The sequence below is a fragment of the Manacus candei genome, unplaced genomic scaffold (assembly GCF_025592945.1).
Source record: "Manacus candei isolate 608988 ecotype Guabito, Panama unplaced genomic scaffold, ASM2559294v1 h1tg000119l, whole genome shotgun sequence".
Lineage (NCBI taxonomy): Eukaryota > Metazoa > Chordata > Aves > Passeriformes > Pipridae > Manacus > Manacus candei.
In genome coordinates, this window is record NW_026138167.1 from 4,896,338 (window position 1) to 4,908,174 (window position 11,837).

Below are 11,837 nucleotides of genomic sequence, written 5' to 3' on the forward strand. Positions count from 1 at the left end.
GGGAGTGGCAGGATGACACTGCTGAGGGGCTGTGCGGGACCTGAGCAGGGTGGGAAGGAGGGTGCAGCTCAGAGGCTGCATCGGGGGCAGGAGGAAGAAGGATGAGATGCTGAGGTCCCAGCAGGTCACCCAGAGCTGTCGAGGTACAGGGAGGTCACCTGGAGTTGTCACCCAGAGTCATCTCCTCGGCCCTGCAATAAATTGCTGATAAAAGCTTTTAAAAGTGGGTGATGGGGATTTCATCTCTCAGACTCCATCCTCCAGCCTGGCAGGACCACTAGGGCAGGGGTGGGCATCCAGGGCTGGGAAGATAAGCAGGTCCTTGCTCCCTGCCCTCCTGTACTGGCCAAACTGGGGCATTTCCAGTAGGAAAGCTTCCTGCTGTGAGGCTGGGATTGGAGGTGCAAGGACCTCCATCCTGGAGCAAGCCAGAACCTATTTGTAAAAGCCCATGAGGAAGATGAAGGTGGAGGGAGGGGGAGCTGGATCCCCCTGGGAGAGCTTCACCTCCGTGTATGGCAGCCACAGCTCCTTGTCTTCACACTTGTGCTGACGCAGCCGTGGCTGAGGCCGGGCTGTGAACAGGCTTGGGGTTAAAAATAGTGCTGTGCAAGGCAGAAGGGGATTGTTTTGAATCTAGAGCAGTTCATGGGGCGGGCTCGCAGCGTGGCTGCTTCCCAGGGGCTGGGCTGGCATGCCAGGAGAGCTGGGGATTTTCTTCAGTGGGTTCAGGACCTGTTTTGCAAGGCATTTGGGGGGATCTGTCACTGCCCCCCTTGAGTGTGATGCTCTCATGGACAAGGGCAGCATGGGGGATGCTTCTTGGATCCCTGGGCTTGATCTTGGCAGTGCCCATCACTTCAGAGCAGGCAGAGTCAAATGATCCATCAACCCCTCCACCCTGAACACCTTCAGAGCCCACCTGGAAGGGAGCAGGTGCTCTGGACCAGTGGAGGACACAGGACAGGGGTTATACAGGGGACCAACCCTAATTCAACCCACAGAGCAGGTGAAAGATGCTGCTCTGACCACTCCCATGGGGGCCCAAAACTCTTATCTGTAACCCCCTAAGGCACAACCCCTTTTTGATCTGGGATAAGCAATAATTTGGGAAGGGAGGGTGTGGTGTGTGACAACTTCTTTATTTTTGGGGCTGTCCTGGGAGAAGGGTGACAGACACCTCCCCCCAGCTTAGGTGACACCATGTGCGTGACAGCCCGGGCTGTGTGGGTCTAAGATTGTCACCATCACACGTGGGCACATCCCACTCAATCCCGGGCTGGTGGCAGTATGTGCAGAAGGGTTAAATGCCTTGGGAGGGGCTGAGCCATCCAGCCAGGATGCTTTAACCCTTTCCAGGAGAAACCCTTTCCAGGAGAAACCCTTTCCAACCCCTCCCTCCCCCCCGGACACGGTGGGGGTGGGAGGATGCAGAGCTCCATCCTTGACCACTTTCTGTGCCTTTGGGCACCGGGTACTAATTAGAGCCCTCCTGAAAAGGAGCAAATCTCAGCGTAATCCAGCATCAAGATTCCCTGTAGATACGTTAGGCGGGGAAAATCTATTATTCTCTAATTAAAGGGAGGGAGAAATGATTGTTCTTTTTCTATTCCTTCTATGTTTCTAAGCATGAAACTCAATTATAAGTGTATTCACAGGAGGGGATTTGTCTACAAGGGGGAGTCTCCACTTGGCACGGGCTCTTAAAAGCTGCAGCAAACACCTGGGCTGCTTCAGAGCAGCCTCGAATTCCCAGGATTTGGGGCATTTGGGTGGGACCCCCTCCTGCCTGCTGCCTCTTTGCTCGATGACCTGCTTTGTCTGCCTCCCCCACTCTCCCCGCTGCAGGAGAAAGATGCAGAGGCCGGAGTTTAAAATAGGAATTTTTCTCTGGAGGGTGGAGAAAGGAGTATTTGCTCGGCAGGGATCTGCTGGGTTGCGGAGGCTGATTTTGGGGAACGTGAGGGGAGCATCAGTGGGGCCTCAGGGGACACCCGTGGGGGTTGGAGGGTGGGTGACTGTCCCCACATGATGGGACACCGCCTCTCAAGCCGGGACACCGGGAGGAAATGTGGCTTTGTAGCTCCAGATAAGAAAAGCAATCAAAGGCAGCCTTAAATCTTGACTATGTAATCATGGGCTGAAATCATCAGCCAGATGAAAGGGGGGGCATAAATCCACCAGCCACCTTCGTAGCACCCCCAGTCTCCGGGCTGGGAACACTTTAAGACCAGGGTCACACTAACCCTGCCAGGCAAGCTGCAGGGAGACAAGTGTTGGAAGAAAAAACTTGTGTGTACATGGGCAGTGTGGGCGTTTAGCATGTATTTGTACATATGTCGAGCACACTTATTATAGATACACAGAGCTTATATAAATTAGATACATTGTGTATATATACTGCATATATTCTTACTCCTCATGTAGGTATGGGATGCGTGCTCCAGGGGAAAATATTATTTGCATTTTTCTATATAGCGAATTTATAGACAGTATGTCTAAACGGTATATAATATATTTGGGTTATTTTATTTTCCTATGTACACTGAATTTATGTATATTTATAATGTGTGTAGACACCGCGTACGTACAAAGTGTGTAGTGTGTGTAAAGGCATAGTAGAGTGATTACAACAATTATTTGTGCTTATACGTCCTGTGTGGATGTATAAAAGGAGTGTGTGCGTGTATATACAGCGTGAGCACTTATATATATATATTATGTGCGTGAATTTATATATAATATGTATATACAGAAATATAATATGTATATACAGAAATATAATATGTATATACAGAAATATACTATGTATACTGCATGTGTGCACGGTTTATGGGTAGAAATATATATATTTATAATGCGTGTGGGTGCTTTGCTGGTAGCTGTGGCGACGTGTCTCTGCGCCGTCTGCCACCTCCTTGGTGTCCCCTCGACCGCACTGGGCTGTACCGGGAGCAACACGGGGGGCACCGGGCGCGACCTCCCCCTCGTCCCCATCGAGCACAGACCCGTCTCCACTTTCAATCCCTTTTATTGACTCTTTCACAGACAGAAGCTCGTAGAAGGGCGCCCGCGGCTCTCACCGGCGCCGGGGCTCGCGGGGAGTGGGGCTGGGGGTGGCGGCGGCGGCGGCGACCCGTCGCCTCCCGGGACCGGGCCCCCGCCCGCCCGCCCGCCCGCCAGCAGCGCGGGCGCGTCTACGGCACAGACACTTGGCTACAAGGCTACTCTACCCAAAACACATCGAGGGGCCCTGCCGGGACCGGGGCTGGGACCGGGGAGGGGGGATCGGGACGCCCCCGCCACCTCGGGGTGCGGGCGGGGGGCGCGGAGCTGTCCGGTCTCTCCGAGTGCTGAACGGGGAGAGCGCGGGGAGCACCGGCACCCGTCGGGGGACGGAGAGGACCCCCGGGAGTGGCAGGGAGTGGGGACCTCCAGCGTCCACTGGGGAAGGGAAAGCACCTCCCAGGAGCGGCAGGAACCGGGGAGCCCCGGGACGCACCGGCGAGCAGGGAGCACCGCCGGGAAGCGGCAGAGACCGGGGAATCTCGGCACCCACCGGTGTCCACCGGGGAAAACAGGGATGCGCCGCAGCGCGACGGGCACCCACCGGGGAGCGAACCGAGGCGCGGCGGGCATCCACCGGGAAGCGGCGCGGGGAGGATGACGCCGAGGAGCGGTGCGGACGGCTCCAGGCTCCGGCGGGGTTCGCACGGGGACTCGGCGGGGCCAGAGAGGGGAGCGGCAGGACCGGACCGGGGAGCAGAGGGGACTCACCGGGGACCGAGGGAGCGGCAGGACGGGACCGAGGAGCGGAGGGGACCCACCGGGGACTGAACCAATTCCAGGAAAAAAGGTTTTGGGAAATCGGGCTTTTTTCTTTGACCCGTTTTTCATCTTTTTTTTTTTTTCGTTTTTTTCCTTTAAGGGGAAAGAAAATATGGGGCGAGCGGAGGGCAGAGGCGGCCAGGGGACCGCGAATCGTTGTTGTCGCTAAGCCGGGAGCAAGGACTGCCGGTACCCAAAATGGAAACGAAATCGTAGGAAGCGCGTCCCGCCGGCACTGAGCATCCCCGGGGTCCTGCCGTCTGAGGAGGAGGAGGAGGGTCAGGCATCGCTGAGGATACTCCCGTCTTTCCTCGGAGTAAAAGCAGCAGCGATGCCCAGCGAGGAACGGGGGTTGGGGACCGGGGAGGAGGTGGGGCCGAGGTGGGGGTGGAGGGGGTGTGGGGAGGCTCAGCGGGGCCGCTGCCGGTAGTTGCCGTTGATCTCCTGGGAGATGGTGACAGCCTCGGCACCCAGCGGCAGCTTGTCACTGTACTCAGAGCGCACCTCGAACTCCTCGCCGTTGGCTTTGGATTGTGACTCCGCCATGGAGCTGGCTGCCACGCTCTCCTCTCGCTCCAGCTCCGGAGCCCCTTCGGCTTCTCTCCTCCTCCTCCACCTGCCTCCTTCTTCATCCTCCTCCTCCTCCTCTTCTTCCTCCACCTCTGCCTCCCCTACCTCGCTGGGATTGTAGTTCTTCTCAGACTCCAGGTAGGAGACACGGGGGTCAAAGTCAGCGGCCATGTGCTTCTCCATCTGGTCTGGGTTCTGGGCCTTCATGATGAGCTTGTAGGTCTTCCCTTGGTATTTGGAGAGGAGGTGGCACCACGTGGCCCCCATCAGGGGTAAGGTGGCCAGCACCAGCAAGAAGATGCTCACCACCACGATGATGATGAGCGAGGGGATCTCTTTTTTGGTGGTGAAGACCACTTGGACCTGGCAGTCCTCCCCGAGGTAGGTGAGGCACACGGAATAGTTGGTGCCGGGGTTCAAGCCCTGGAACCAGTACGAGTTCACCCCTTCTTCAATCTTGGACCACTGGACCAAGGCATGGCCCTTGCTGCTCTCCTGGCACAGGTAGAGCATCCTGAGGTGGACTTTCTCGGGCTGCGTGTAGGTGGGTGTGAGCTGCACCCGGGCGTCGCGCTCTGACACGTCCAGAGCGATCACCCCCAGGTCGAACGTGTGCTGCTTGAAGTCGCCGCTCTGGTTGAAGGCGTGATTGGAGATGTACTTGCTGGTTTGCGTGGAGCCACACTTCTTCTCAAAGGGTGGCAGCTGGAAAGGGATTTGCCCGTCTCCCGTGGACTCTGTCCCACCTGCCAAGGATGGTTGGCTCTGCCGGGTGGGACCAAGGGGTTTGCTCCTCTCATCTGGTGTGAGCACGCTATTCTTTGCTCCCTTGGCCCCAGGCTTCTTGTCACCTGGCTGTGCTTTACCCCCCAGTGGGTCCCTCCCGGGCTGCAGTGGGTATTTCTGGGTGCCTGCCACAGCCACGTTGACAGAGGTCTGGTTACTCCCCATTTCATTGGAGGCCAGGCAGGTGTAGGTGCCTTCTTCCCTCTTGCTCAGGTGGGGAATCACCAAGGTGCCATTCTTGAAGACCAAGAAGCGCTCAGGGTCCCGTTTGGACTGGTCCTTCCCAGCGGTCTCATTCGGGTTCCCGTTGAGCTCCAGGGTTTGGCTGGAGGTGCGGATCTTCCAGCTCACTTCGGGCAGTGGGGTGCCCGTCACGGCACAGTGCAGTGTCAGGGTAAAGCCATCAAAGAGCTCAGTGGTGTCCAGGTTGGGGTAATAGGTGAGCTGCACCGTAGGCGAGGCGCACTGCACATCCGGGATCTTCCCCACCGGCACTCCTTGGAGCTGCTCCGGGAGGGCACAAGTGATGGAGTCCTTCTCAGGGATGGAGATGAGTGTGCTGTCCATCCACTTCTTCAGCCACTGGAGCTTGCAGGAGCACTCAAAGGGGTTGTTGTAGATCTGCAGGTGGGAGAGGGAACTGAGCGAGTCAAAGATCCCCTCAGCAAGGGTGGTGAACTTGTTGTTGTTGATGCGGAGGGACCGGAGGTCCTTCAGGGTGTGGAAAGCCCCCTGAGGTACCAGAGCCATGTGGTTATTGTTCATCTTGAGCAGCTGGAGAGCGCTGAGGTTGTAGAGGTCCTGCCAGGGGAAGTCCACGATCTGGTTGTGGCTGATGTCGAGGTTTTTCAGCTGCACCAGGATGGCGAAGGCACCGGGCTCGATGGAGCGGATCTCGTTGTGTGCCAACCAGAGGGAGGTGACCTGGGTCACTTCCACGAAGGAACGCCGCTGCAGTGAGGTGATCTTGTTGGCCGAGAGGCTGAGGGTGGTCACGTTGGAAGGCAAACCCGTGGGCACCACTTGGAGGTCCTTGTAGGCGCAGTCGGCGAACTGGTGCGCGTACTTGTCCACGCAAGCGCAGGGCTCGGGGCACGCCCGGGCCAAGCCGAGCAGGGCCACTAGCCACAGGGCCAGTAGCGGGGCCATCTCCCCCTGCCAAGGGATACAGGGGGTCTCAGGGCTGCCGGCCCACGTCCCCGCCCCGCTCCCGGCCCCGGTCCCCGCCCGGCGGGAGGCGGCGGCGGGGCCGCGCCCCATTGTCTGTACCCGGCTCCCCCCGCCTGCCCCCCCCTCGCCCCTCGCTCGTGCTCATCCCCTCTTCCCCTTCTCGCTCGTTTTCCCCCCTTTCCCATCCAGCTCTTCCCATCCTTCTCACTCTCTTTTTCTCGTCTTGATTAGGCTTTTCCTTCCCCCAGACGCTCAAAAATTAATTAAATCTCGTTTTCTTTCTTCTCTGCTTTAATTTCTCCTTTTTCAATTATTTCTTTCCCTTTTCTTTTTTTTCTTCCTTTCTTTCATCTTTCCTGTCCCCACTTTTCTCCCTCCCACCTCCATTCCTCCCTAGTTCTCTCCTTCCCTGTTTTCCACTCTCTCTGACTCCCTCCTTCGCCCCTTTCCCCCACTTCCCGCACCGCACCGGGGCTGACCCCGCACCTTACCCGCTCCTAAGTGCCGTTAAGCAACACGCAGCCCTTCTCCTCGTCGTTACCGGCCCTCCGCATCCTCCTCCCGACCCCCGTCCCTGTGGCACGGAGGAGCCTCCGCCAGCCCGGACACGACGGTGAGGGGCGGGGGGACCCCACCCGTCCCCCCGCACCTCTCCGGGCTGAGCTGTGAGCCGGAGCGGGGCCGTACGGGCACTGGGCTGCCGAGGCGACAGCGAAAGGGAGGAATTAGCATTTCTGCCAGCCTCCCCCTCCGCTCGGCTGCCCCCTCCCTCCTCACCACCCCTTTCCCATCCCACCACCCACCCACCGCCGCCGCTCGCCAGCCTGCGGCGAGGACGGGGCCGGCTGCTCCCGCGACGGGCGCGGCACCCTCCTACCCCCCCTAAAACATTCAAAATAACCAAAATAAACACCCACCCGGCAGAGCAACGAATACAACTCCGCGCGCTTGGCAGCAGGCGTCATCCAGCCCCCCCCCCAGCCCCGTCCGCCGTTTTGACTTCCCCGGTGCCCCCCCGGAGGGACCGAAATGCCGTCGTGGCGGATGCGGGACACGGCTACCCCCGTCCTCCCGGGACATCGCGGGGTCGCAACCCTTTGTGGAGCGCTTGTGGACGGGGATGCGGAGGTTGGACCCTCCCGCCCCCGGTCCCCGGGCCGTGCTGCCATCCCCCCACGCCCGATCCATGCGGTATTTCCACGGGCGATGAGCGGCGTGTGCCAGCCGGTCCCGTCGCTCGGCGCTCGTTGAATGCAAAGCGCTTTTAAACACGGAGGGGGTTAGGAGATGGGAGGGGAGAGAAATACACAGGGGCTGCCGGGGGTCCCCAAGACGGGACCGTTGTCTCGGAGCTTCCTCCCGAAGGTTTCAGCCCCTTGGAAAGGCGCAGGGAGCCCCTTATTCCCCTCGTGGTTTCACCTCGACGTGTGGGGCTGTTCTCCCCCTCCACCCTCGGTCCTGCCCCTCTCATCGAGAAACCATTGATTTTGGGAACGTGATCGATTCCTGTCTCCCGCCATCCCTCCCTTCCCCCCTGCATCCCTCCATCCTCTCCCCTCCGGGAGCTCTGCCGGGGGGTGCCGAGGCGGACTCATCATGGATTCGGATGGGTCAGTCCACTCCTCCCGGTGTCCCCGACCCGGCTCTGTCGCGACAGACAGCGGCCCCGCCTAGAGCTGCGGCTACCGCCCCTTCCCCATTCCCCACGGGGACTTGGCACATCCCGGGGAGCTTCAGGCGTGGGGACCCCCGGGGATCTGAGGGGGGGCCCCGCCGCCTTCCTGCTTGCTCGCAGGAGTAGTAAAAGCCCGGCCACCTCTCCCTCGGCGGGAGCTCGGCCCCGCATCCCAGCCCCGAGGCCACGGGATGGGCGTGTTCTTCCAAGGACGAGGAGAGGGAGGAGGGAGCGGAGAGGGGGTGATGACTGGAGGGACAGAGCACAAGCTGCTTGACAGCAAAATGTCAGATTTGATCCTCGATGATGGCTCCCATCCTCCCAGGAGCCATGTCCAAAGCCCCCCAGCCTGACACCTGCTGCCCAGGACAGATTTTGCCCAACCCAACCAACACTCTGCAAGGAAAACCCTGGGAATGGTCCAAGGGAACTGTCCCGAGCAGATGGGCAAGGCCACCTTGGTACAGTGATCTGCTGAGGGGCCACACAGAAGGGAGGCACCGCTTCAAATCCAGTGGATACATCCACAGGGCAGCGCTTCCATGTCTCCCTTCCTGCTGGAGAAGGGTTTGAACGGCCATGGTGCTCTCAGCATCTTCGGAGCTGAGCCATGACTCATCCCCATCCCACCCTTGTGGCTGGCTGGTCACCCAGCATGTCCTCACCCTCACCGTGACACTCCCAAGCACCCACGCTCAGGGAATTACAGCATCAGGCATTTGGAGTTGTGGTTTATAGGCATTTTCCCCTCATTTTGCTCACTTTCTGAACACCCGTGGGCTGTCACTCTCTCCTGAGCCCCACAGCAGGGATTTCTGTGGTTAGTGGGGCAGCACTTGTGGGCTCAGCATCTCCAAACAGACCCACCCTGCTCCTCACCCAGGTTATTCCACATCCCAAGCTCCCCGTGCTGCTGTGGGGCTGCAGGACCATGGATTAGCCCATGCTGGTGTTGCCCCATGGCTGCAGAGCTCAGATGGGAGACACAGGGATGGAAAACTTGCTTTGAGGAGCATGGAAGGGAGTTAAAATGCCACAAGAGTGTGACCAGTGAGGAGAGGACACTCGTTTTCTGGTTTGGCTGCTATCCACGGCATTCTGCTGAGCTCTTCCGAAGGGATGGATGATGCCTTCATCCATCATGCAAGAGGAAGGAACCCAAGTGTCCTAGATACAGTGGCAGCATTTCAGGAACATTTCACGTTGTGCTAGAAATGGGTCAGGGATGAGGCACGTGTGACAAGATGGATACACATCCCTCCTCATGCTCCTGAGGGCCAGACCCTCACCTAGACACGTGGGAGGGCATCGGAGCATGAAGCAGCATGGCATGGGATACACCATCCATCCAGACCCCCACTCACCCCTCCCCAGCTGACACAAGGGGTTCATGTCACCATTTGTGCCTCAGTTTCCCGTGGGCTGAGAACAGGGAGGAACAACAGTGCTCTGGTGGCTCTGCAGTCCACTCAGATGGGAGCTCCAAGGAGGGAGGGAGGGAGGGAAAATGAGCAGATAGATGTGTGGATGGATGGATGGATGGATGGATGGAAGAGCAGGCTCTGGAGCTGCCCACTTCTCCTTCTCACACTTCACTTGCCTCAGCCCCAGGCACCACAAGTTTCATTGTGCTCCTAAACATGTGGCACATAGGGGCTGGTGTTGACCATCCCAGCTCCAGAGACACAACTCCCACTGGTCAGGGACATTGCCTACTTCAGAAGGAGAAGGCCAAGCCACCAGTTTGGGCTCTCCTGGCTTCTCCAGCTCCCCCAGGACCAGGTGAACACATGAACCACCACCCTGGGAGCATCCTGACTGCAGGACCTGCCTGGCCAGAGACAATGTGGTTTCTCCTTCCACCTAGGAAAGTCTTTCCTCAGCTTGGCCTCACCATTTCTCTAAATATTCAAGAGTCCTGACCACCCCGTCCTCTCTCTTGACGTTCCATGGGATGCAAACCTGTTCAGGTGACAGTAGAGTTATGTTTTTATTAGGAATGTAATCCAGGTGACCTTTCCCAGGCTCGCAGAGGCGAATCCTCCTCTGCACTAGACTTCCCCCACTCTGGGCAGCAGACCTGAGCGATCCCGCAGGGCACAATCAACGCAAAGGAACCAGCCCTCTGGCTCTAATTAGTTTTGCATGATTGTTGGGGGAAGAAATCTGTTTTCATAACCAGAAAGGATTTATGCTTCTCTTTCCTGCCTTTTTTTTTTTTCCCCCTCCTAAGTCCCAGAGCACTTTGCTTGGGGCTGGCGGGGAGTCGTTTTATGAATGGTTTAGATTGAGCAATGCATTATTAATAACAGCCAATCAAGCAAGCAGGATAATATATATCATTTCAGGAGGTTCACTTAATTCAGTGAAGTTATTTATTGGGCTAAGAAAACCCAGAGAGGCTCTGAGTCTTCCTGGGAGGGGGATTTTCACAGGGTGGCTCTGGGTGGAAGGGAGGTCTGCACCAGTGTCAAAGCTTCCTGTTGGAGATGGAAGCTGGTAGGGCTTCTGGGGAGCCCTCAAAGCCCTTTTCTCCAGGGTTTGAGGGCTGTTGGGTGCTGCTCTGCTACCCTCACAGTGAGACACCGTTTTCTGGTCAGATGAATGAGCTTTACCGCAGCTCAAGGCAAGAGAAACAGCTAATCCTGCTGCCACAGCCCATTGGCTCCGTCATTGTTTTACCAGGCTTTGATGAGGCCGGTGACAGCAGACAGATGGGCTCTGCCCTCTGCCCGTGCCCTTCGAGAGGCTGATCCCCCGCAGAGCCCTCGAGCAGCCACCAGAGGATCCTCGCGGTGAATTTGGTGACAAGCCTTGTGTGTCAACGTGCCGGCTCCTTTGGGATCACTACTGTAACAGGAATAACTCATCGCTGTGTCCAGGACATGGTTTGCTCCCTGGGGGCTCCCAGAAGATGGGAGGCACTTTTCCTCCCTGTATCCCCCGTTTTCCAAGCCTGGTAGCTCCCCTATCACCCTCTTGGAGGGGAGACCCTCACCCTTCTCTGCCCACCCTCACTTTCCCTGCCCACTTTTACCCTGCCCTGTCCATCTTCACATTTCCCTGTTCATCTTCACCCTCCCTTGCCCACTTTCACCTTCCCTGCCCACTTTTACCTTTCCTGGCCCATCTTCACCCTTCCCTGTCCATCTTCACCCTTCCCTGTCCATCTTCACATTTCTCTGCCCACCTTCACCCTTCCCTGTTCATCTTCACATTTCCCTGTCCACCTTCACCCTTCCCTGTCCATCTTCACACTTTTCTGCTCACCCTCACCTTCCCTGTCCACCTTCACTCACCTCAAGCCCCCCAGAGCACCTGCCCACCCCTCCCACCCCTCTCCCTCCGTGCCCAGCACAGCAACTCAGGCACCTCAGTGACGGCCACGGTGCCCCCCAGGCACAGGAGAGACCACTGGTGGGCCCTGGGGATGTGGGTGGTGTGAGAGGTGTGGGTGTGAGCGAGCACAAGTGGGTGTGAGTGCACGTGTGAGAGTGCAACAGTGTGTGAGTGCACAAGTGAGTTTATGTCCACAATGGAGTGTGAGTGTGCACAAGTGAGTGTGCACGAGTGTGTTTGCACATGAGTGTGAGCACCAGTGAGTGTGAGTGCCCCAAGGACGGCGCCAGCCCCGGCGCTCCAGCCCGTGCGCGGCTGTACAAAGAGGACACCTGGTGGCATGTGCCCCTCACTGCCGTGTCACACACAGCCCTGCTCGGGGACACCCGATGTGGCCGCCTCCGACTGTCACCGGGGCCACATCCGGCCTTGGGGTGGGGGGGAAGTCCTGAGGGGAGGGGAGCAAGGC

The 11,837-nt window shown here is 58.2% G+C and overlaps 1 protein-coding gene across 1 annotated transcript; it reads right to left on the reverse strand.

Moving 5' to 3' along the window:
* Positions 1 to 4,236: 4,236 nt before the first annotated feature.
* On the reverse strand, positions 4,237 to 7,123 carry LOC127462026 (immunoglobulin superfamily containing leucine-rich repeat protein 2-like). The gene is made up of 2 exons (XM_051770293.1): positions 6,846 to 7,123; positions 4,237 to 6,339 (listed from the first exon to the last, which is right to left on the reverse strand). The coding sequence occupies exon 2, from the start codon at positions 6,331 to 6,333 to the stop codon at positions 4,237 to 4,239; it is 2,097 nt and encodes a 698-aa protein (XP_051626253.1). The 5' UTR covers positions 6,334 to 6,339; positions 6,846 to 7,123.
* Positions 7,124 to 11,837: the final 4,714 nt, after the last annotated feature.

Coding starts and splice junctions, on each gene's coding strand:
- LOC127462026 (XM_051770293.1), bottom strand. CDS start 6,333: ATGGCCCCGCTACTGGCCCTGTGGCTAGTGGCCCTGCTCGGCTTGGCC.